Source organism: Daphnia pulex, chromosome 12 (genome assembly GCF_021134715.1).
Source record: "Daphnia pulex isolate KAP4 chromosome 12, ASM2113471v1".
NCBI classification, from domain to species: domain Eukaryota; kingdom Metazoa; phylum Arthropoda; class Branchiopoda; order Diplostraca; family Daphniidae; genus Daphnia; species Daphnia pulex.
In genome coordinates, this window is record NC_060028.1 from 7,310,051 (window position 1) to 7,330,621 (window position 20,571).

The window sequence follows — 20,571 nt, forward strand, 5'->3', positions numbered from 1 at the left end:
CTTTTCGAGTTCCAGAGTGATAGTGAGTGGTCTACATCGAAGAAAACGAAAACAATCAGTAAATCCGTAATTCGCACCAAGAATTATATTCTTGAAAGTGCACTTGACATTCATGAGTGACTGATTTGAACGAGGAGAAGTTCAGGTACCAATAAATAATAATCAAATTTTAAAAAATGACAATGAATCTTGAGCGACAAAAATTTATTAAAACGCAAAGTGAAATTCATCGCAGACAAATTTATATGATGGGCTACAAGATAGACGCAATTGTTTTAATATTTGACTGGATATGTTGGGGCGTAGGAAGGATACTGTGGTGGAGATGAGTAAGTTGGTTTGTATTCCGGATACGCAGGTTTGTATGCGGGTTTGTAGGCTGGGGCCGGGTGGGCATACGTTGGTTCATGGTAAGCCGGTTTATGCTCGGTATAAGCTGGCTTATACTCTGGGTAAGTGGGTTTGTAAGATGGTTCTGCGTAGTACGGCTTTTGAGTGGGGTATTCCGGCTTGTACTCCGGCTTGTATTCGGGCTTGTATTCCGGCTTATACTCCGGCTTGTACTCCGGCTTGTATTCGGGCTTGTATTCCGGCTTATACTCTGGCTTGTACTCCGGCTTGTATTCGGGGTAGTAGCTAGGCTGATAATAGGGTGCTTGGTCAGCAACAACAGCAGCAATTAAAATGGCGATGATTAAGACCTAATGAAACATTAAATTGCCCTATTAATGGACACATCGTCTGAACATCTCATTAAAAAAGAATTAATAACAAACCTTCATGTTGTTTTAGTTGATATTACTGAATACAAGCTGAATGGATAACTGATTGCCTTTCCGCTGACGTCTGGTTGTTTATATACATATACTAGCTAGATTGACACACCTCCTTTGGCGATGGTTTCCTGATACAATTCGACAAATAGAAAATAAGAACGGGGACAATTTGGCTGTTTTTCATTTCAATTCATCGAATCAAGTAATTGCCGAAACATTTTCACTTTTTATTTTTGCGGAAAATTTCTCCTTGAGGTGTGCCGAAGCCAAATAGGAAATCTATCGGAAACCACCACTGCTGATGGCATTCTTCTCTTATCTTGCAGGAAATAGAGCGACATCTCAATTACCGAATCTCATGTGGCTTTCTGGCCATCATGGTTTGAATCGCCATAGATTCCGATCGATTCTCTATTTGTTGCATTGTTCCTTCAGCATCTTGCTCTTCCACAGACTAGACTGCTGTTTACTTTTTTCCGGTAATTGTCTTTTTTATTATCAGTTGGCGTCTTATTACCAAAGTTCGTTATTGTTATCTATAGGGAGATCCCACGAAATAATAAAACGAACCCATGGCCTCAAAACACTTATGCATGCATTATATCCCAGATGGTGATGAACTTACAAGGCAAGAAAAAAGGGCATAATTTCTTGTATTCAAAATACAAATCATCGAATCTAAATTGCTCAAGAGCTGATTACAACTTCTTATGAAAATATATGTATCTTATTTTACTTGAAAATTGAAAATAAAACTTCAGCGACAAACTGGTAGAATGATCTAGGTATTTTACTTCCTTTTCTATTGGAGCATTTGTATCACACTTTCACAGCTGTGCAATTTTTTAAATTGGGATTTTAATCTCCCAAAAAGGGCTACAGAGGCCAACGCCCAAAATATGCTGAAATCGGAATAAGTCAATGCAGTGTCGCTTTATAACGATTATGTCTTGCGCATTGAAGAAAACAGGAAAAACATTCGGTAAAACCATAAATCGCTTAGATTAATATTCCTGAAAAGGCATTTGACATTCAAAGCCGATGGTTTCAAAAAGAAAAGAAGTTCAAGTCTGAAAAAAAACATTCGCCGAAAGTTATAAAATTGTAATAAATGATACGAAGTCTTGATATAGACGAAACATTTATTGAAACGCAAGATGAAATTCATCACAGATAAATTTACATGATGAGCAATGTGAGTGACGTTGCTGTTTTTTTAATATTTGACTGGATATGTGGGGGCGTAGGAAGGATACTGTGGTGGAGACGAGTAAGTCGGTTTGTATTCCGGATACGCAGGCTTGTATGCGGGTTTGTAGGCTGGGGCCGGGTGGGCATACGTTGGTTCGTGGTAAGCCGGTTTGTGCTCGGTATAAGCTGGCTTGTATTCTGGGTAACTGGGTTTGTAAGCTGGTTCTGCGTAGTACGGTCTTTGAGTTGGATATTCCAGCTTGTACCCTGGCTTGTATTCCGGCTTGTACTCTGGCTTGTACTCCGGCTTGTACTCCGGCTTGTACTCCGGCTTGTATTCTGGATAGGGAGAGTAGCTCGACTGATAATAGGGAGCTCGGTCAGCAACAACGGCAACAATTAGAGTGGTGATGATTAAGACCTAATAAATAATTTGTCATTTTGGTAGACACTGCTGAAAGTCCTTATTTTATATAGAATTAACAAACCTTCATGCTGTTTAGATGATATTAACAAGCTAAGGAGAAGGATGAATTGATAACTGATACTTTTGTTCTATGGACTGATTGTTTTTATATGTTTTGGAGTGAGACACCTCCCTTGGGGATGGTCTCCTGATAATATTCTATCAATTGCAAGGAGTAACAGGGAAAATTATTGCGGATTTTCGTTTACAATTTTATCGATTCACTATTTATTTTAGCGAAAATTTCTCCACGAGTTATTGCAAAAGCAAAAACAAAATTAAATAAATAAAAACCACCAGACATAGACATGCCAGCCTTGTCTTAAGGAAATATTAGTTGACGTCTTGATTATCACTATTAGTCTCATGTGGTTTTCCTTCTCCAACGCTCCAATCCATCATCAATTCCTTATTTGTTGCTTTGTTCCTTCACACCCTTGATTTAGAAAATGAATTGCCTTTCTCTATTTGATTAAGTTTATAATCTGCAATAGACTGAGACTAAAAAAAATTTTCCGGAAATTTTCGTGCGTATTTGCTTTTTTTTTTAAATCTTTATTACCCTATCGAAGTCTGTGTATGATTGATGTATGATAGATTCCAGACCACTGAGGTCTCCATATACTTAATTGTGCATCATCCAAACTCGATGTAACTACAATGTAAGCATGATAACACCTAACTGGTAAATGATCTCCACATTTGCCTGTTTTTTTATTTGACTGGGTGTCCCCAGCAGTATGTATAGTTGTTATTAAATTTTGATTTGTAGCACAAAACCAACGGCAAGGTGTATACAAAAACCACTTATTAAGACGTCTTTGAAGAGATATACGACATTAATAGTGACGGCAACGTTTCCACGCGCTGACTGCATAAGCAACGATCGGGAAATTATATTTGAAATGTCAATTAATGGGAAATTTCATATTTATCATACCTTCAGTTTATTGTCAGTAATGCGAATTGGTTTATCAACATTTTAACATTGACTAAAACACAAAATATAGATTTGATTCGCCAGTATTTTTACAAGATCAACTATGTAACTTAGGCTTTGTTAATATTTGACTGGATATGTTGGGGCGTAGGAAGGATACTGTGGTGGAGACGAGTAAGTCGGTTTGTATTCCGGATACGCAGGCTTGTATGCGGGTTTGTAGGCTGGGGCTGGGTGGGCATACGTTGGTCCATGGTAAGCCGGTTTGTGCTCGGTATAAGCTGGCTTATACTCTGGGTAAGTTGGCTTGTAAGAAGGTTCGGCGTAGTACGGCTTTTGATTCGGATATTCCGGCTTGTATTCGGGCTTGTATTCCGGCTTATACTCTGGCTTGTATTCCGGCTTGTTAGGTCTTAATCATCACCACTCTAATTGTTGCCGTTGTTGCTGACCGAGCTCCCTATTATCAGTCGAGCTACTCTCCCTATCCAGAATACAAGCCGGAGTACAAGCCGGAGTACAAGCCGGAGTACAAGCCAGAGTACAAGCCGGAATACAAGCCAGAGTACAAGCCGGAATATCCAACTCAAAGGCCGTACTACGCAGAACCAGCTTACAAACACACTTACCCAGAATACAAGCCAGCTTATACCGAGCACAAACCGGCTTACCACGAACCGACGTATGCCCACTCGGCCCCAGCCTACAAACCCGCATACAAGCCTGCGTATCCGGAATACAAACCGACTTACTCGTCTCCACCACAGTATCCTTCCTACGCCCCCACATATCCAGTCAAATATTAAAAAAACAGCAACGTCACTCACATTGCTCATCATGTAAATTTATCTGTGATGAATTTCATCTTGCGTTTCAATAAATGTTTCGTCTATATCAAGGTTTCGTATCATTTATTACAATTTTATAACTTTCGGCGAATGTTTTTTTTTCAGACTTGAACTTCTTTTCTTTTTGAAACCATCGGCTTTGAATGTCAAATGCTTTTTCAGGAATATTAATCTAAGCGATTTATGGTTTTACCGAATGTTTTTCCTGTTTTCTTCAATGCGCAAGACATAATCGTTATAAAGCGACACTGCATTGACTTATTCCGATTTCAGCATATTTTGGGCGTTGGCCTCTGTAGCCCTTTTTGGGAGATTAAAATCCCAATTTAAAAAATTGCACATCTGTGAAAGTGTGATACAAATACTCCATTAGAAAAGGAAGTAAAATACCCAGATCATTCTACCGCAGTTTGTCGCTGAAGTTTTATTTTCAATTTTCAAGTAAAATAAGATACATATATTTTCATAAGAAGTTGTAATCACCAGCTCTTGAGCAATTTAGATTCGATGGTTTGTATTTTGAATACAAGAAATTATGCCCTTTTTTCTTGCCTTGTAAGTTCATCACCATCTGGGATATAATGCATGCATATGTTTTGAGGCCATGGGTTCGTTTTATTATTTCGTGGGATCTCCCTATAGATAACAATAACGAACTTTGGTAATAATACGCCAACTGATAATAAAAAAGACAATTACCGGAAAAAAGTCAACAGCAGTCAAGTCTGTGGCAGATTGGAAGAGCAAGATAATTTATTTTCTAAAGCAAGGAGTATGAAGGAACAATGCAACAAATAGAGAATCGATCGGAATCTATGGCGATTCAAACCATGATGGCCAGAAAGCCACATGAGATTCGGTAATTAAGATGTCGCTCTATTTCCTGCAAGATAAGAGAAGAATGCCATCAGCAGTGGTGGTTTCCGATAGATTTCCTATTTGGCTTCGGCACACCTCAAGGAGAAATTTTCCGCAAAAATAAAAAGTGAAAATGTATCGGCAATTACTTGATTCGATGAATTGAAATGAAAAACAGCCAAATTGTCCCCGTTCTTATTTTCTATTTGTCGAATTGTATCAGGAAACCATCGCCAAAGGAGGTGTGTCAATCTAGCTAGTATATGTATATAAACAACCAGACGTCAGCGGAAAGGCAATCAGTTATCCATTCAGCTTGTATTCAGTAATATCAACTAAAACAACATGAAGGTTTGTTAATTCTTTTTTAATGAGATGTTCAGACGATGTGTCCATTAATAGGGCAATTTAATGTTTCATTAGGTCTTAATCATCGCCATTTTAATTGCTGCTGTTGTTGCTGACCAAGCACCCTATTATCAGCCTAGCTACTACCCCGAATACAAGCCGGAGTACAAGCCAGAGTATAAGCCGGAATACAAGCCCGAATACAAGCCGGAGTACAAGCCGGAGTATAAGCCGGAATACAAGCCCGAATACAAGCCGGAGTACAAGCCGGAATACCCCACTCAAAAGCCGTACTACGCAGAACCATCTTACAAACCCACTTACCCAGAGTATAAGCCAGCTTATACCGAGCATAAACCGGCTTACCATGAACCAACGTATGCCCACCCGGCCCCAGCCTACAAACCCGCATACAAACCTGCGTATCCGGAATACAAACCAACTTACTCATCTCCACCACAGTATCCTTCCTACGCCCCAACATATCCAGTCAAATATTAAAACAATTGCGTCTATCTTGTAGCCCATCATATAAATTTGTCTGCGATGAATTTCACTTTGCGTTTTAATAAATTTTTGTCGCTCAAGATTCATTGTCATTTTTTAAAATTTGATTATTATTTATTGGTACCTGAACTTCTCCTCGTTCAAATCAGTCACTCATGAATGTCAAGTGCACTTTCAAGAATATAATTCTTGGTGCGAATTACGGATTTACTGATTGTTTTCGTTTTCTTCGATGTAGACCACTCACTATCACTCTGGAACTCGAAAAGATTGGAAGAAAGGAAGAAATTTAGGTCAGTATATTTTGAAAGGGTTCTCTAATGCTACAGTCTAGTATTGTCTAATCATAGTAATCAAAATCTAATAAATGCACACCTGTGACACATATACTGAAATAATTTTAAAAATCGTAACATCTAGATATCATTTACCAAAGTAAGTAGCCTATACTTTATTGCCAATATTTCTCACTCAAATTAGATCCATAATTTAATGACTAATCAACTTCAGAAATTTGAATCAAGATTTTGTGTTAATAAATGACGCAAATGACGACGTGAATTCACCTTGCCTTGCAAGTATTACCGTATTGTACATTGTCGTTTGGGTGGCGCAAGTGTTTTGAGGCGAATGGTTCACTAAATGATTTTATGGGGTATATCGTAACATCACGACGGTCTGCAGTAATAAAACCAAGCAGAAAATATGCGCAGACATTTTTAGAAAAATTCCTGGTAGTCTACAATTGCAGAAAAGAAGATATAAAACAGAGAAAGATAATTAATTTTTTAGCAATAAATGGGAAGAAACACAAATAAAAATGGATACGATGATATGGAATGAGGATCGTTGGAGCGAGAAAGACACACGAGACTGATCATTAAGACGTCGCCCTATTTTTTCTAAGATAGGCTAATGCGGGATTGACCATATCATTGGTGTTTTCCGATAGATTTCTATTTTTGGCATACCTCAGCAAGGAGAAATTCCCGCAAGAATTAAGAGTGAAAATATATTGCCAAAACTTGGATTAATGAAACTGATTTGAACAACCGCAAAAGTTTTACTTGTTATTATTTTCTATTAGTCAAATTCTGTCAGTAAACCATCGTAAAAAGAATGTGTATCACTCCAGTAAATATAAAACCTACCAGACATCAGTGGAAAAGTATCAGTCATCAACTCATCCTTTGTTCAAGAACATAATCTTAAACAATATGAAGGTTTCAATTTTTTTTACCATTTTTATTGAAAGAAATTCGACTAATAGGGAAATAATATAATGTTTCATAATAGGTCTTATTAATCATCGCCGCTTTAATTGCAGCTGTTGTTGCTGATAAAACACCCTATTATCAGCAGCCAAGCTACTATCAAGAATACAAACCGGAGTACAAGCCAGAATACAAGCCGGAGTACAAGCCGGAGTATAAGCCCGAATACAAGCCGGAGTACAAACCAGACTACAAGCCGGAATATCCAACTCAAAAACCGTACTACGCCGAACCTTCTTACAAGCCCACTTACCCAGAATATAAACCAGCTTATACCGAGCACAAACCGGCTTACCATGGACCAACGTATGCCCACCCAGCCCCAGCCTACAAACCCGCATACAAGCCTGCGTATCCGGAATACAAACCGACTTACTCGTCTCCACCACAGTATCCTTCCTACGCCCCAACATATCCAGTAAAATATTAACAAAGTCTAAGTTAATAGTTGATCTTGTAAAAATACCGGCAAAACAAATCCATATTTTGTGTTTTAGTATATGTTAAAATGTTGATAAACGAATTCGTATAACTGACAATAAACTGTTTGTAAAATAAATATGATTTTGTTCATTATTGATACTTGAAATATTATTTCTCGATCGTTGCAGTTAGTGCGTGATAACGTTACCGTTACTATTAATGTATGTCTCTTCAAAGACGTCATTAGTGGTTTTATATGCCTTACCGTTTATTTCTACGGTAAAAAATTCAAATTTAAGAACAATTAACTGCACACTGGTGACACACAGATTCAAATCAGGCAAATGTCGGGATTATTTACAAATTTGTAGTTAACACGCTTAAATTGTAGTTACCTGGAATTTGGATGGTGCGCAATAAGGTGTGTGGAGACCTCAGGTTCCCTTTATTATTTTATGGGCTAGCTTCTATCATAGGTGAGAGTGGGTTATAAAGTCCGTTGTACTATGTGAAACAGCAAGTTAAAAATATTTAATTTAGTTAGAAAATTCTAAAATTAATACATGACGTTGTTCATAGGTATCTACTTTATTCCATAAAAAATCATTACTTTTGTACTTTAAGTTTTTAAGTTTTTTAATAAATAAAAAAAGAACTCTAAAATTCTTAAAAAACACCGGATTTTTTGGAATTTACTCAAAATTTCAAAATTTTATAAAAAAAGAGAGATACCAAAAGTATAGATATACCTTTTATCTTTAATAAAAAAAAAATAATTTTTTACTTTAAAAATGTGTTTTGTAATTCAAGTTTTCCCAAAAGCATGCCAAAAAACCAAAATGTGGGGTAAATTGGGACCAAAAGGGAGTCTGTAATGGGCGGAGCTTAGCTCAGTGGCAATGATGAGAAAATAATAATTTTGAAACAATTAATTTTCTTAATTTAGCAATAAACTAAAATCTTAGCGAAAAACAAATACTAGGTGGCAAATATAATAGCATTATATTTTTAAATTAATTTATAACAATATTTTAGTGCTAAATTTAGAGTTATCGCCCTGTCTCATATAAACCCCGAATTTTTCCACGCCCACTTTTTTTCTGCAACTTTCAAAATCGATAGCGGGTAAACTAATGACTCATAAAATAAAATAAAAAATACTAGAAATAGAAAAAAGTGAGAAAAATACAATAAAACAACTATTATTTAAATCGGATGATTGGGAAAGACCCAACACGAGAAAAACCAATTAATGTTCTAAATCAAGGAGAAGTTAAGTTAGGAGAAGTGTAAGGAGGAAAAAACCACTATGACGTCTTTGAAGAAACATACTTTAATAGTGACGGTAACGTTATCACGCACTAACTGCAACGATCGAGAAATAATATTTCAAGTATCAATTTGAACAAAATCATATTTATTTTACATGCAGTGTATTGTCAGTTATACGAATTCGTTTATCAACATTTTAACATATACTAAAACACAAAATATGGATTTGGTTTGCCGGTATTTTTTACAAGATCAACTATTAACTTAGCCTTTGTTAATATTTTACTGGATATGTTGGGGCGTAGGAAGGATACTGTGGTGGAGACGAGTAAGTCGGTTTGTATTCCGGATACGCAGGCTTGTATGCGGGTTTGTAGGCTGGGGCTGGGTGGGCATACGTTGGTCCATGGTAAGCCGGTTTGTGCTCGGTATAAGCTGGTTTATATTCTGGGTAAGTGGGCTTGTAAGAAGGTTCGGCGTAGTACGGTTTTTGAGTTGGATATTCCGGCTTGTAGTCTGGTTTGTACTCCGGCTTGTATTCGGGCTTATACTCCGGCTTGTACTCCGGCTTGTATTCTGGCTTGTACTCCGGTTTGTATTCTTTATAGTAGCTTGGCTGCTGATAATAGGGTGTTTTATCAGCAACAACAGCTGCAATTAAAGCGGCGATGATTAATATAAGACCTATTATGAAACATTGTATTATTTCCCTATTAGTCGAATTTCTTTCAATAAAAATGGTAAAAAAATTTGAAACCTTCATATTGTTTAAGATTATGTTCTTGAACAAAGGATGAATCGATGACTGATACTTTTCCACTGATGTCTGGTAGGTTTTATATTCACTGGAGTGATACACATTCTTTTTACGATGGTTTACTGACAGAATTTGACTAATAGAAAATAATAACAAGTAAAACTTTTGCGGTTGTTCAAATCAGTTTCATTTATCCAAGTTTTGGCAATATATTTTCACTCTTAATTCTTGCGGGAATTTCTCCTTGCTGAGGTATGCCAAAAATAGAAATCTATCGGAAAACACCAATGATATGGTCAATCCCGCATTAGCCTATCTTAGAAAAAATAGGGCGACGTCTTAATGATCAGTCTCGTGTGTTTTTCTCGCTCCAACGATCCTCATTCCATCATCGTATCCATTTTTATTTGTGTTTCTTCCCATTTATTGCTAAAAAATTAATTATCTTTCTCTGTTTTATATCTTCTTTTCTGCAATTGTAGACTACCAGGAATTTTTCTAAAAATGTCTGCGCATATTTTCTGCTTGGTTTTATTACTGCAGACCGTCGTGATGTTACGATATACCCCATAAAATCATTTAGTGAACCATTCGCCTCAAAACACTTGCGCCACCCAAACGACAATGTACAATACGGTAATACTTGCAAGGCAAGGTGAATTCACGTCGTCATTTGCGTCATTTATTAACACAAAATCTTGATTCAAATTTCTGAAGTTGATTAGTCATTAAATTATGGATCTAATTTGAGTGAGAAATATTGGCAATAAAGTATAGGCTACTTACTTTGGTAAATGATATCTAGATGTTACGATTTTTAAAATTATTTCAGTATATGTGTCACAGGTGTGCATTTATTAGATTTTGATTACTATGATTAGACAACACTAGACTGTAGCATTAGAGAACCCTTTCAAAATATACTGACCTAAATTTCTTCCTGTCTTCCAATCTTTTCGAGTTCCAGAGTGATAGTGAGTGGTCTACATCGAAGAAAACGAAAACAATCAGTAAATCCGTAATTCGCACCAAGAATTATATTCTTGAAAGTGCACTTGACATTCATGAGTGACTGATTTGAACGAGGAGAAGTTCAGGTACCAATAAATAATAATCAAATTTTAAAAAATGACAATGAATCTTGAGCGACAAAAATTTATTAAAACGCAAAGTGAAATTCATCGCAGACAAATTTATATGATGGGCTACAAGATAGACGCAATTGTTTTAATATTTGACTGGATATGTTGGGGCGTAGGAAGGATACTGTGGTGGAGATGAGTAAGTTGGTTTGTATTCCGGATACGCAGGTTTGTATGCGGGTTTGTAGGCTGGGGCCGGGTGGGCATACGTTGGTTCATGGTAAGCCGGTTTATGCTCGGTATAAGCTGGCTTATACTCTGGGTAAGTGGGTTTGTAAGATGGTTCTGCGTAGTACGGCTTTTGAGTGGGGTATTCCGGCTTGTACTCCGGCTTGTATTCGGGCTTGTATTCCGGCTTATACTCCGGCTTGTACTCCGGCTTGTATTCGGGCTTGTATTCCGGCTTATACTCTGGCTTGTACTCCGGCTTGTATTCGGGGTAGTAGCTAGGCTGATAATAGGGTGCTTGGTCAGCAACAACAGCAGCAATTAAAATGGCGATGATTAAGACCTAATGAAACATTAAATTGCCCTATTAATGGACACATCGTCTGAACATCTCATTAAAAAAGAATTAATAACAAACCTTCATGTTGTTTTAGTTGATATTACTGAATACAAGCTGAATGGATAACTGATTGCCTTTCCGCTGACGTCTGGTTGTTTATATACATATACTAGCTAGATTGACACACCTCCTTTGGCGATGGTTTCCTGATACAATTCGACAAATAGAAAATAAGAACGGGGACAATTTGGCTGTTTTTCATTTCAATTCATCGAATCAAGTAATTGCCGAAACATTTTCACTTTTTATTTTTGCGGAAAATTTCTCCTTGAGGTGTGCCGAAGCCAAATAGGAAATCTATCGGAAACCACCACTGCTGATGGCATTCTTCTCTTATCTTGCAGGAAATAGAGCGACATCTCAATTACCGAATCTCATGTGGCTTTCTGGCCATCATGGTTTGAATCGCCATAGATTCCGATCGATTCTCTATTTGTTGCATTGTTCCTTCAGCATCTTGCTCTTCCACAGACTAGACTGCTGTTTACTTTTTTCCGGTAATTGTCTTTTTTATTATCAGTTGGCGTCTTATTACCAAAGTTCGTTATTGTTATCTATAGGGAGATCCCACGAAATAATAAAACGAACCCATGGCCTCAAAACACTTATGCATGCATTATATCCCAGATGGTGATGAACTTACAAGGCAAGAAAAAAGGGCATAATTTCTTGTATTCAAAATACAAATCATCGAATCTAAATTGCTCAAGAGCTGATTACAACTTCTTATGAAAATATATGTATCTTATTTTACTTGAAAATTGAAAATAAAACTTCAGCGACAAACTGGTAGAATGATCTAGGTATTTTACTTCCTTTTCTATTGGAGCATTTGTATCACACTTTCACAGCTGTGCAATTTTTTAAATTGGGATTTTAATCTCCCAAAAAGGGCTACAGAGGCCAACGCCCAAAATATGCTGAAATCGGAATAAGTCAATGCAGTGTCGCTTTATAACGATTATGTCTTGCGCATTGAAGAAAACAGGAAAAACATTCGGTAAAACCATAAATCGCTTAGATTAATATTCCTGAAAAGGCATTTGACATTCAAAGCCGATGGTTTCAAAAAGAAAAGAAGTTCAAGTCTGAAAAAAAACATTCGCCGAAAGTTATAAAATTGTAATAAATGATACGAAGTCTTGATATAGACGAAACATTTATTGAAACGCAAGATGAAATTCATCACAGATAAATTTACATGATGAGCAATGTGAGTGACGTTGCTGTTTTTTTAATATTTGACTGGATATGTGGGGGCGTAGGAAGGATACTGTGGTGGAGACGAGTAAGTCGGTTTGTATTCCGGATACGCAGGCTTGTATGCGGGTTTGTAGGCTGGGGCCGGGTGGGCATACGTTGGTTCGTGGTAAGCCGGTTTGTGCTCGGTATAAGCTGGCTTGTATTCTGGGTAACTGGGTTTGTAAGCTGGTTCTGCGTAGTACGGTCTTTGAGTTGGATATTCCAGCTTGTACCCTGGCTTGTATTCCGGCTTGTACTCTGGCTTGTACTCCGGCTTGTACTCCGGCTTGTACTCCGGCTTGTATTCTGGATAGGGAGAGTAGCTCGACTGATAATAGGGAGCTCGGTCAGCAACAACGGCAACAATTAGAGTGGTGATGATTAAGACCTAATAAATAATTTGTCATTTTGGTAGACACTGCTGAAAGTCCTTATTTTATATAGAATTAACAAACCTTCATGCTGTTTAGATGATATTAACAAGCTAAGGAGAAGGATGAATTGATAACTGATACTTTTGTTCTATGGACTGATTGTTTTTATATGTTTTGGAGTGAGACACCTCCCTTGGGGATGGTCTCCTGATAATATTCTATCAATTGCAAGGAGTAACAGGGAAAATTATTGCGGATTTTCGTTTACAATTTTATCGATTCACTATTTATTTTAGCGAAAATTTCTCCACGAGTTATTGCAAAAGCAAAAACAAAATTAAATAAATAAAAACCACCAGACATAGACATGCCAGCCTTGTCTTAAGGAAATATTAGTTGACGTCTTGATTATCACTATTAGTCTCATGTGGTTTTCCTTCTCCAACGCTCCAATCCATCATCAATTCCTTATTTGTTGCTTTGTTCCTTCACACCCTTGATTTAGAAAATGAATTGCCTTTCTCTATTTGATTAAGTTTATAATCTGCAATAGACTGAGACTAAAAAAAATTTTCCGGAAATTTTCGTGCGTATTTGCTTTTTTTTTTAAATCTTTATTACCCTATCGAAGTCTGTGTATGATTGATGTATGATAGATTCCAGACCACTGAGGTCTCCATATACTTAATTGTGCATCATCCAAACTCGATGTAACTACAATGTAAGCATGATAACACCTAACTGGTAAATGATCTCCACATTTGCCTGTTTTTTTATTTGACTGGGTGTCCCCAGCAGTATGTATAGTTGTTATTAAATTTTGATTTGTAGCACAAAACCAACGGCAAGGTGTATACAAAAACCACTTATTAAGACGTCTTTGAAGAGATATACGACATTAATAGTGACGGCAACGTTTCCACGCGCTGACTGCATAAGCAACGATCGGGAAATTATATTTGAAATGTCAATTAATGGGAAATTTCATATTTATCATACCTTCAGTTTATTGTCAGTAATGCGAATTGGTTTATCAACATTTTAACATTGACTAAAACACAAAATATAGATTTGATTCGCCAGTATTTTTACAAGATCAACTATGTAACTTAGGCTTTGTTAATATTTGACTGGATATGTTGGGGCGTAGGAAGGATACTGTGGTGGAGACGAGTAAGTCGGTTTGTATTCCGGATACGCAGGCTTGTATGCGGGTTTGTAGGCTGGGGCTGGGTGGGCATACGTTGGTCCATGGTAAGCCGGTTTGTGCTCGGTATAAGCTGGCTTATACTCTGGGTAAGTTGGCTTGTAAGAAGGTTCGGCGTAGTACGGCTTTTGATTCGGATATTCCGGCTTGTATTCGGGCTTGTATTCCGGCTTATACTCTGGCTTGTATTCCGGCTTGTACTCGGGTTTGTATTCCGGATAGGGAGAATAACTCGGCTGATAATAAGGTGCTTGGTCAGCAACAACAGCAACAATTAAAGCTGCGACGATTAAGACCTGGAAAAATTGTTTGTCATTTTTGTATCGCTATAACTGCTTGCATTTTATTGAGTTTTTTTTCAGAAAATTTGAATGATTATACCTTCATGATTGTGGCGTAGTGATGTTATTTTTTACAGCAGCTGAATGTAACTGATGCCTTCTTCACGTTCCATCCGTGTTTTTATACTGGGTTAAATTTTCTTCCACTACTTTTGCTATTCGTTCCGGCAGATATTCTGCAAAGGAAAAATGCCAAAAATCTAAAAAGAGAATTTTGCGGTTTTCTATCAAATATCGAATACTCCCACTAAGGAAGCATCTTGGTCATATTGTTCACTATCAATATCAGATGGAAGAATTGTGACAGAAGAATTCTTTTTCATTTTCTTCTGTATGCGGCCAAATATACTTATGATACTGGAAAATAATTTAATGAAAGTTCCGTGTTACCCACACCAAATCGTACCAATGCGAAAGCTATTGCTTATTAGCCATACAGTAAAAATATTGTGAACACTTTATTGACGAATTCAAGTAAAACCACACCACCAATATAGCCTATCAACATATTGTGAACACTTTCTTGACGAATTGAAGTAAAAACCACACCGTCAATATAGCCTATCAACATTGAGGCGAAAGCAGGAAGAGAAGAAATGTGATAATCCAGTATAAAAACATCCAGTAGCCATCGGAAAAGCATCAGTTGTCCATTCGGTCTTCGTACAGTTACATCATATAAAACAACATGAAGGTATGCTGCCCACTCTTTGTTAAAAAAGGCATGAATTAGTGTTTGTTATAAAACAATTTAATATTTTATTAGGTCTTAATAATCGCCGCTTTAATTGTTGCCGTTGCTGCTGATGAAGCATATCATCATCAGCCAAACTACTCCTCCTACCCGGAATACAAGCCGGAGTACAAGCCGGAATACAAGCCGGAGTACAAGCCGGAGTACAAGCCGGAATACAAGCCCGAATACAAGCCGGAGTATAAGCCAGAGCATAAGCCAGAGTACAAGCCACAATACAAGCCCGAATACAAGCCCGAATACAAGCCGGAATATCCAACTCAAAAGCCTTACTACGCAGAACCAGCTTACAAGCCCACTTACCCAGAGTATAAGCCAGCTTATACCGAGCAAAAACCGGCTTACCATGAACCAACGTATGTCCATCCGGCCCCAGCCTACAAACCCGCATACAAACCTGCGTATCCGGAATACAAACCGACTTACTCATCTCCACCACAGTATCATCCTTCCTACGCCCCAACATATCCAGTCAAATATTAAAACAATTGCGTCTTCCATATAGCTCATCATTTAAATTTGTCTGAGATGAATTTCACTTGATGTTTTATCGGTCTGAATAAATTTTTTGTCTCTGAAGAATAATTACCATTTTTTTGAATGGATGTTCATTTTCATACTAGTTGAACCTCTCATTCGAATCAGTGACGTATGAGTCATGAAGTTCAAGTTCAATTTTAACAATATTATTCTTGGTGCGATTGACGGTTTTACCGTTTTACCTTTTGTTTTCTTGCTATCTTCGATGTGTAGGATCACTCAGGAATCTGAACAAGAACGGAAGAGGAGGAGAAATTCATAGATATTCAAATCGGCTTTTTTTTAAAGGGTCTCTTTGGCACTTTGGTGTTCGTTAATTTAAATGTGGACACCTGTGGCAAATGTACTGATATTTAAAAAAGCCGAATGTACTGAATATATACGTAGATCATTTACTACTTAGCTTACGGTGGTAAAAAAGGCGCTTTTCTCGGCGTTCCCAAAAATCCAATTTTCTCCGTAACGCGACGATTTTTTTTTGCCGTAGCCGTAGTGTGTAGGAATAAGCTAATTTTTTTCAGACTTCTGCAATCAAGGGAAGAGTAGCTTTTAAATCGATCCTTTAAATCGAGAATGTAGCGAATTTTTTAATTGAAAACGGTTTTTATTTTATTGTCCGTTCTAGTCCCTTTCTCCCCCCCCCTCCCATTTCCGGCCCGCGCGCCATTTTCTCTGTTAAACAGAGAAATCGCGCGCTTATGAGGGGGTGATAACCCGACGTGTGTGGAATGGGTGGGGAAGAAAGGGACTAGAACAGGCAATAAAATAAAAACCGTTTTCAATTTATAAATGACTACATTAAATATGACGCGAAAAATCTGAAAATGAAGAATGTTGTTCAACTAGTGAACCTCTTCATTTCAGAGTTTTTCCGTGTCTTCCTAGCTCTACCCGTTCTGTAGTTATCCCTCCTTAAACCCTAATTTGCATATAGCTCTACGGAGCGTTCTCAAACTTAAGGCTCGATTAAAAAGTTACCCTTCCCTTGATTGCAAAAATCTAATAGCTTATTTCTACACACTATGGCTGCGGCCAAAAAAAATCGTCGCGTTCCGACGAAAATTTGATTTTTGGGAACGCCGAGAAAAACGCCCTTTTCCATTAGGTTCTCTCGCGCGTTCCCAAACTTTGGGTAGGCACTGTATGTAAATGACTAAGCAACTCCAGAAATTTTGAATCAAATTTCTGTACAATAGATGACGTCAATTTTTGCCCTGCCTTGCAAGTACAGTACATCGCCGTTCGGATTATGCACAAGTCTTTGAAGAATTCAATTTCACTTAATTATTTTGTGGGGTATAACATACATCATGAGTCATGACGGTCTTTGATAATCAAACTTGAGAAGGAAATAAACAAAACGTTTCCCGAAAGCAGATAAGAAGATATAAAATAGAGAAAGATTTTCAAGCAAGAAGTGAAACACAAATAAAAAGGGATACGATGATGGATTATGGAGCGTTGGAGCGAGAAAGACACACGAGACTTATCATTAAGACGTCGCCCTATTTTCTCTGAGATAGGCTTATGCGGGATTGACCATCATTGGTGGTTTCCGACAGATTTCTTATTTGGCTTTGGCATACCTCAAGGAGAAATTTCCGCAAAAATGAAGAGTAAAAATATATAGAAAATTACTTGATTCGATGAAATTGAAATGAAACCGCAAAATTTTTCCTCCTGTTCTTATTTTCGTTTTGCAGAATTATATCAGCAAACCATCGCGTAAGAAGGTGTGTCGCTCCAATACGTATAAAATATACCAGACATCTGCGGAAAAGCATCAGTTACCCATTCATCCTTTGTACAAGAACATAATCTAAAACAAGATGAAGGTTTGACATTTTTCAAATTTAAATTGAAAAAAGTTAGATATAGAACAATTCCATGTTTCATTACAGGTCATTTTAGTCATCGCCGTTTTAATTGCAGCCGTTGTTGCTGACAAAACACCCTATTATCAGCAGCCAAGCTACTATCCCGAATACAAGCCGGAGTACAAGCCCGAATACAAGCCGGAGTACAAGCCGGAGTATAAGCCGGAATACAAGCCTGAATACAAGCCGGAGTACAAACCAGAGTACAAGCCGGAATATCCAACTCAAAAACCTTACTACGCCGAACCATCTTACAAGCCCACTTACCCAGAATATAAACCAGCTTATACCGAGCACAAACCGGCTTACCATGAACCAACGTATGCCCACTCAGCCCCAGCCTACAATCCCGCATACAAGCCTGCGTATCCGGAATACAAACCGACTTACTCGTCTCCACCACAGTATCCTTCCTACGCCCCAACTTATCCTGTCAAATACTAAAACGAAAGCTTTGCCTAACCCTTCACCGTAAATTTGTCTGTGATGAATTTAACTATGCTTTTCAATAAATGTTTAGTCTATCGTATTTTTCTGAATTTTTTAAAAATTTTATTTATATCATTTTCCAGGCTTGAACCTTTCTTTATTTTAAACAACCGAACATAAATATTGAATGTATTTTCATTTGTAATTATCAGAGTAGTTAACATGGGCGATTCTCAGGAAATAATGTTATAGCGCGGGGATGGGTCGAATGGCTGTGATCCCTTCTGCTGGTAGCTTGCCGTATACTACTGCCGGCATGTGCTACCTTGACTATTGGCTAGTGCCTACACACCAACACCCGCACCCCATCATTAAACGTTTCAACCTGTTATCGCAGCACGGTCTACCAGGAGAGGTACCCAAACGCCCTATCCCTTTCGTCAGCCAGAATAATCAAGGGACTTAGAAGCTTCCTCAAAATGCCGCTAAGATCGCGGGCGTGGCTTGGCCACCAGCTGTTGTGTGTTGCACAGTCTCCCTCTCCCCCCTCCCTCGATATATTCGTGGAATCCCACCCCAAGCCGCCAGCGGCAATTGGCGGCAATGGCAGCATTGAAGAGTTCTGACCAAGCTACGCCCGCGACCCAAGCGGCAAACTAGGGAAGCTTCTGATTCCCTTGATTATTCTGCTGCCATGGCGTTTGGGTACCTCTCCTGGTAGACCGTGGTCGCAGATTCGTCTTTCATATCGTGAGAGCGAACATCCTAATGTGGATTCCAATGACAATGACGGTAAATTACAAATGTTTTTTGAGAATACTGATAAGAATGACCACAAGGCAGAGTACATTGACTGTGATAGGAATTAGGAAGCATGATTGCTTCACAGTAAACTCGTATAGAATACTGGGAAAATAAACTTACGCAGTTCCCACTTTGAAGATATGACATAAAAAGTAATTAACACACGAGGGTGTTGCGCTGCATGAAAAGAACGGTTATGCAATCAGCGCATCGTCACAATTACAAGGCGCACAGATGGTCTTGTTATACAGTATGGTGCTGCCGCGTAGCGCAATATGACTTTCTAATTGTCTGTCTCTATATACGTACGTGTGGTGGTACACCTCAAGGAGAAATCTGCCTCTTTTTCCATTTAATGATATCCGCGCTAAACAAAAGTGAAAATGCAATCAATAATCTTATTGCTACGCTTCATGTGGAAAACGAAAACCACCGTTTCATTAAGTTGGGAACCATATGTAGTGAACTATAAGGCGAAAGTAAGAGGTGGAGCTTTAGAGTTCTAACTTCACTACAGAGTGATGTATAAATTCAACTGTGTTCATTGTAGAGGCATCAGTTGAGCCGAGTTGAGTGCAGCTGTCTATAGAGCGCGAGGACTAACTTTGAAAAAGAAATGAAGGTACCTAACAACTCTTTCCATTAGCTTCTGAGTAAAGCGCACAGCTATAAATATTTTTCATAGGTTTTATTCATTATTATCGCTGCTGCTGCCTTGCTGGTGGTCGATGTTTCAGGCCAATCGTTTTCCAAACCAAGTTTATTCCGTTCCAAGCAGCAGGAATTGGACTCGGAGTTGCCATTCAGATCTTCTCAGCGCGACTACCGTGAACCCATCTACAGGTACAATAATGCCTTCCGTCCCTTGGAAGAAATACCGACACCTAGGCCGCATTTTATGTTCTTTGTTAAAAGGATGAGGAAAATGCTTCTTGTGTAAATAGCATCATTAGTTATTTGTGTTTGTGTAGGTAAATTGTTTTTTCTTCAACAATTTTTTTGAGTTGATGTGTACTGGGGTTGATTCCGGGTGCAATATTCACGAAAATGAGCTTAAAGATGCACTAGAGATTGTATCGAAATCATCATATAGTCAATAAAAAGTAGTGTCAAAAGTCTTATATATATTTATACTGAATTACATTTATACATGGTTAACGAATAATACAGGGTTCTTGCCTGATTTCTCCTATGTCAATTAGACTATCGACTGATGAGATCTGAAAAATTTTGCAACTTTGAATTGTTATTGGACGTGCTGCAAGGTCTATTATAGCACTGTGACTGGCACACGATTAATAATGAAGCGTAAACGGAATCGTCGCTCCAACTGTGCCAACGGTCAATATTCATTAAGCTGGCTACTGATTTACTGTAACTGGCCGGATCTGTTGAAAGACATAACTGATGGTGAAGTATCAAATAATGTGATAATAAATAGAGTGATGAATTTTGATCTCACGCGTACTGGCCTGACAATGTGCAAATCCTTTCGAAGAATTTGTTGTCCCAAATAGAAAACATAGAATGGACAGTGAGCGACTAATAAACAGGATTTAAAAATTGATGGCCAAAAGCAAAATAAAATATGGCCTGCATAAATAATTAATTCTCTTGGAATCGCGCCCACACT

General features: G+C 38.0%; 5 protein-coding genes and 1 long non-coding RNA gene across 9 annotated transcripts; 5 read left to right on the forward strand and 1 right to left on the reverse strand.

Annotated features, from left to right (window-relative positions):
* Window positions 1-187: 187 nt before the first annotated feature.
* LOC124208593 (adhesive plaque matrix protein-like) lies at window positions 188-14,652 on the reverse strand. 4 transcript variants are annotated; one of them, XM_046606416.1, is made up of 4 exons: window positions 14,575-14,652; window positions 14,337-14,489; window positions 11,128-11,238; window positions 188-623 (listed from the first exon to the last, which is right to left on the reverse strand). In XM_046606416.1, the coding sequence occupies exons 1-4, from the start codon at window positions 14,578-14,580 to the stop codon at window positions 276-278; spliced, it is 618 nt and encodes a 205-aa protein (XP_046462372.1). In that variant the 5' UTR covers window positions 14,581-14,652; the 3' UTR covers window positions 188-275. The 4 variants fall into 4 exon arrangements, with proteins under 4 accessions (XP_046462372.1, XP_046462373.1, XP_046462375.1 ...); XM_046606417.1 differs by lacking the exons at window positions 14,337-14,489; window positions 14,575-14,652 and adding exons at window positions 12,884-13,000; window positions 13,068-13,101 and having other exon boundaries at window positions 11,128-11,214; XM_046606418.1 differs by lacking the exon at window positions 188-623 and adding an exon at window positions 1,901-2,303 and having other exon boundaries at window positions 11,163-11,238.
* LOC124208595 (adhesive plaque matrix protein-like) lies at window positions 5,365-6,016 on the forward strand. Its single transcript, XM_046606422.1, has 2 exons — window positions 5,365-5,430; window positions 5,503-6,016. Exons 1-2 carry the CDS (start codon window positions 5,425-5,427, stop codon window positions 5,926-5,928), a joined length of 432 nt encoding a protein of 143 aa, XP_046462378.1. The 5' UTR covers window positions 5,365-5,424; the 3' UTR covers window positions 5,929-6,016.
* LOC124208596 (adhesive plaque matrix protein-like) lies at window positions 7,004-7,767 on the forward strand. The gene is made up of 2 exons (XM_046606423.1): window positions 7,004-7,157; window positions 7,231-7,767. The coding sequence occupies exons 1-2, from the start codon at window positions 7,152-7,154 to the stop codon at window positions 7,636-7,638; spliced, it is 414 nt and encodes a 137-aa protein (XP_046462379.1). The 5' UTR covers window positions 7,004-7,151; the 3' UTR covers window positions 7,639-7,767.
* A 470-nt stretch (window positions 14,653-15,122) lies between the features above and the next one.
* LOC124208594 (adhesive plaque matrix protein-like) lies at window positions 15,123-15,867 on the forward strand. The gene is made up of 2 exons (XM_046606420.1): window positions 15,123-15,228; window positions 15,301-15,867. The coding sequence occupies exons 1-2, from the start codon at window positions 15,223-15,225 to the stop codon at window positions 15,769-15,771; spliced, it is 477 nt and encodes a 158-aa protein (XP_046462376.1). The 5' UTR covers window positions 15,123-15,222; the 3' UTR covers window positions 15,772-15,867.
* Window positions 15,868-17,582: 1,715 nt separating this feature from the next.
* LOC124208522 (adhesive plaque matrix protein-like) lies at window positions 17,583-18,234 on the forward strand. The gene is made up of 2 exons (XM_046606291.1): window positions 17,583-17,663; window positions 17,730-18,234. The coding sequence occupies exons 1-2, from the start codon at window positions 17,658-17,660 to the stop codon at window positions 18,147-18,149; spliced, it is 426 nt and encodes a 141-aa protein (XP_046462247.1). The 5' UTR covers window positions 17,583-17,657; the 3' UTR covers window positions 18,150-18,234.
* A 946-nt stretch (window positions 18,235-19,180) lies between these two features.
* LOC124208795 lies at window positions 19,181-20,059 on the forward strand. Its single transcript, XR_006880595.1, has 2 exons — window positions 19,181-19,560; window positions 19,624-20,059. It is a non-coding gene; the product is annotated as an uncharacterized LOC124208795 (long non-coding RNA).
* The last annotated feature ends 512 nt before the right edge of the window (window positions 20,060-20,571 follow it).

What these genes read in the sequence shown, in the direction of transcription:
- LOC124208593 (XM_046606416.1), bottom strand. An exon ending in ACAAGCCCGAATACAAGCCG is followed by an intron (nt 11,239 to 14,336) that starts GAATATCCGAAT and finishes AGCTACTACCCC; the next exon opens with GAATACAAGCCGGAGTACAA. An exon ending in AGCCCGAATACAAGCCGGAG is followed by an intron (nt 624 to 11,127) that starts TACAAGCCGGAA and finishes TACTACCCCGAA; the next exon opens with TACAAGCCGGAGTACAAGCC.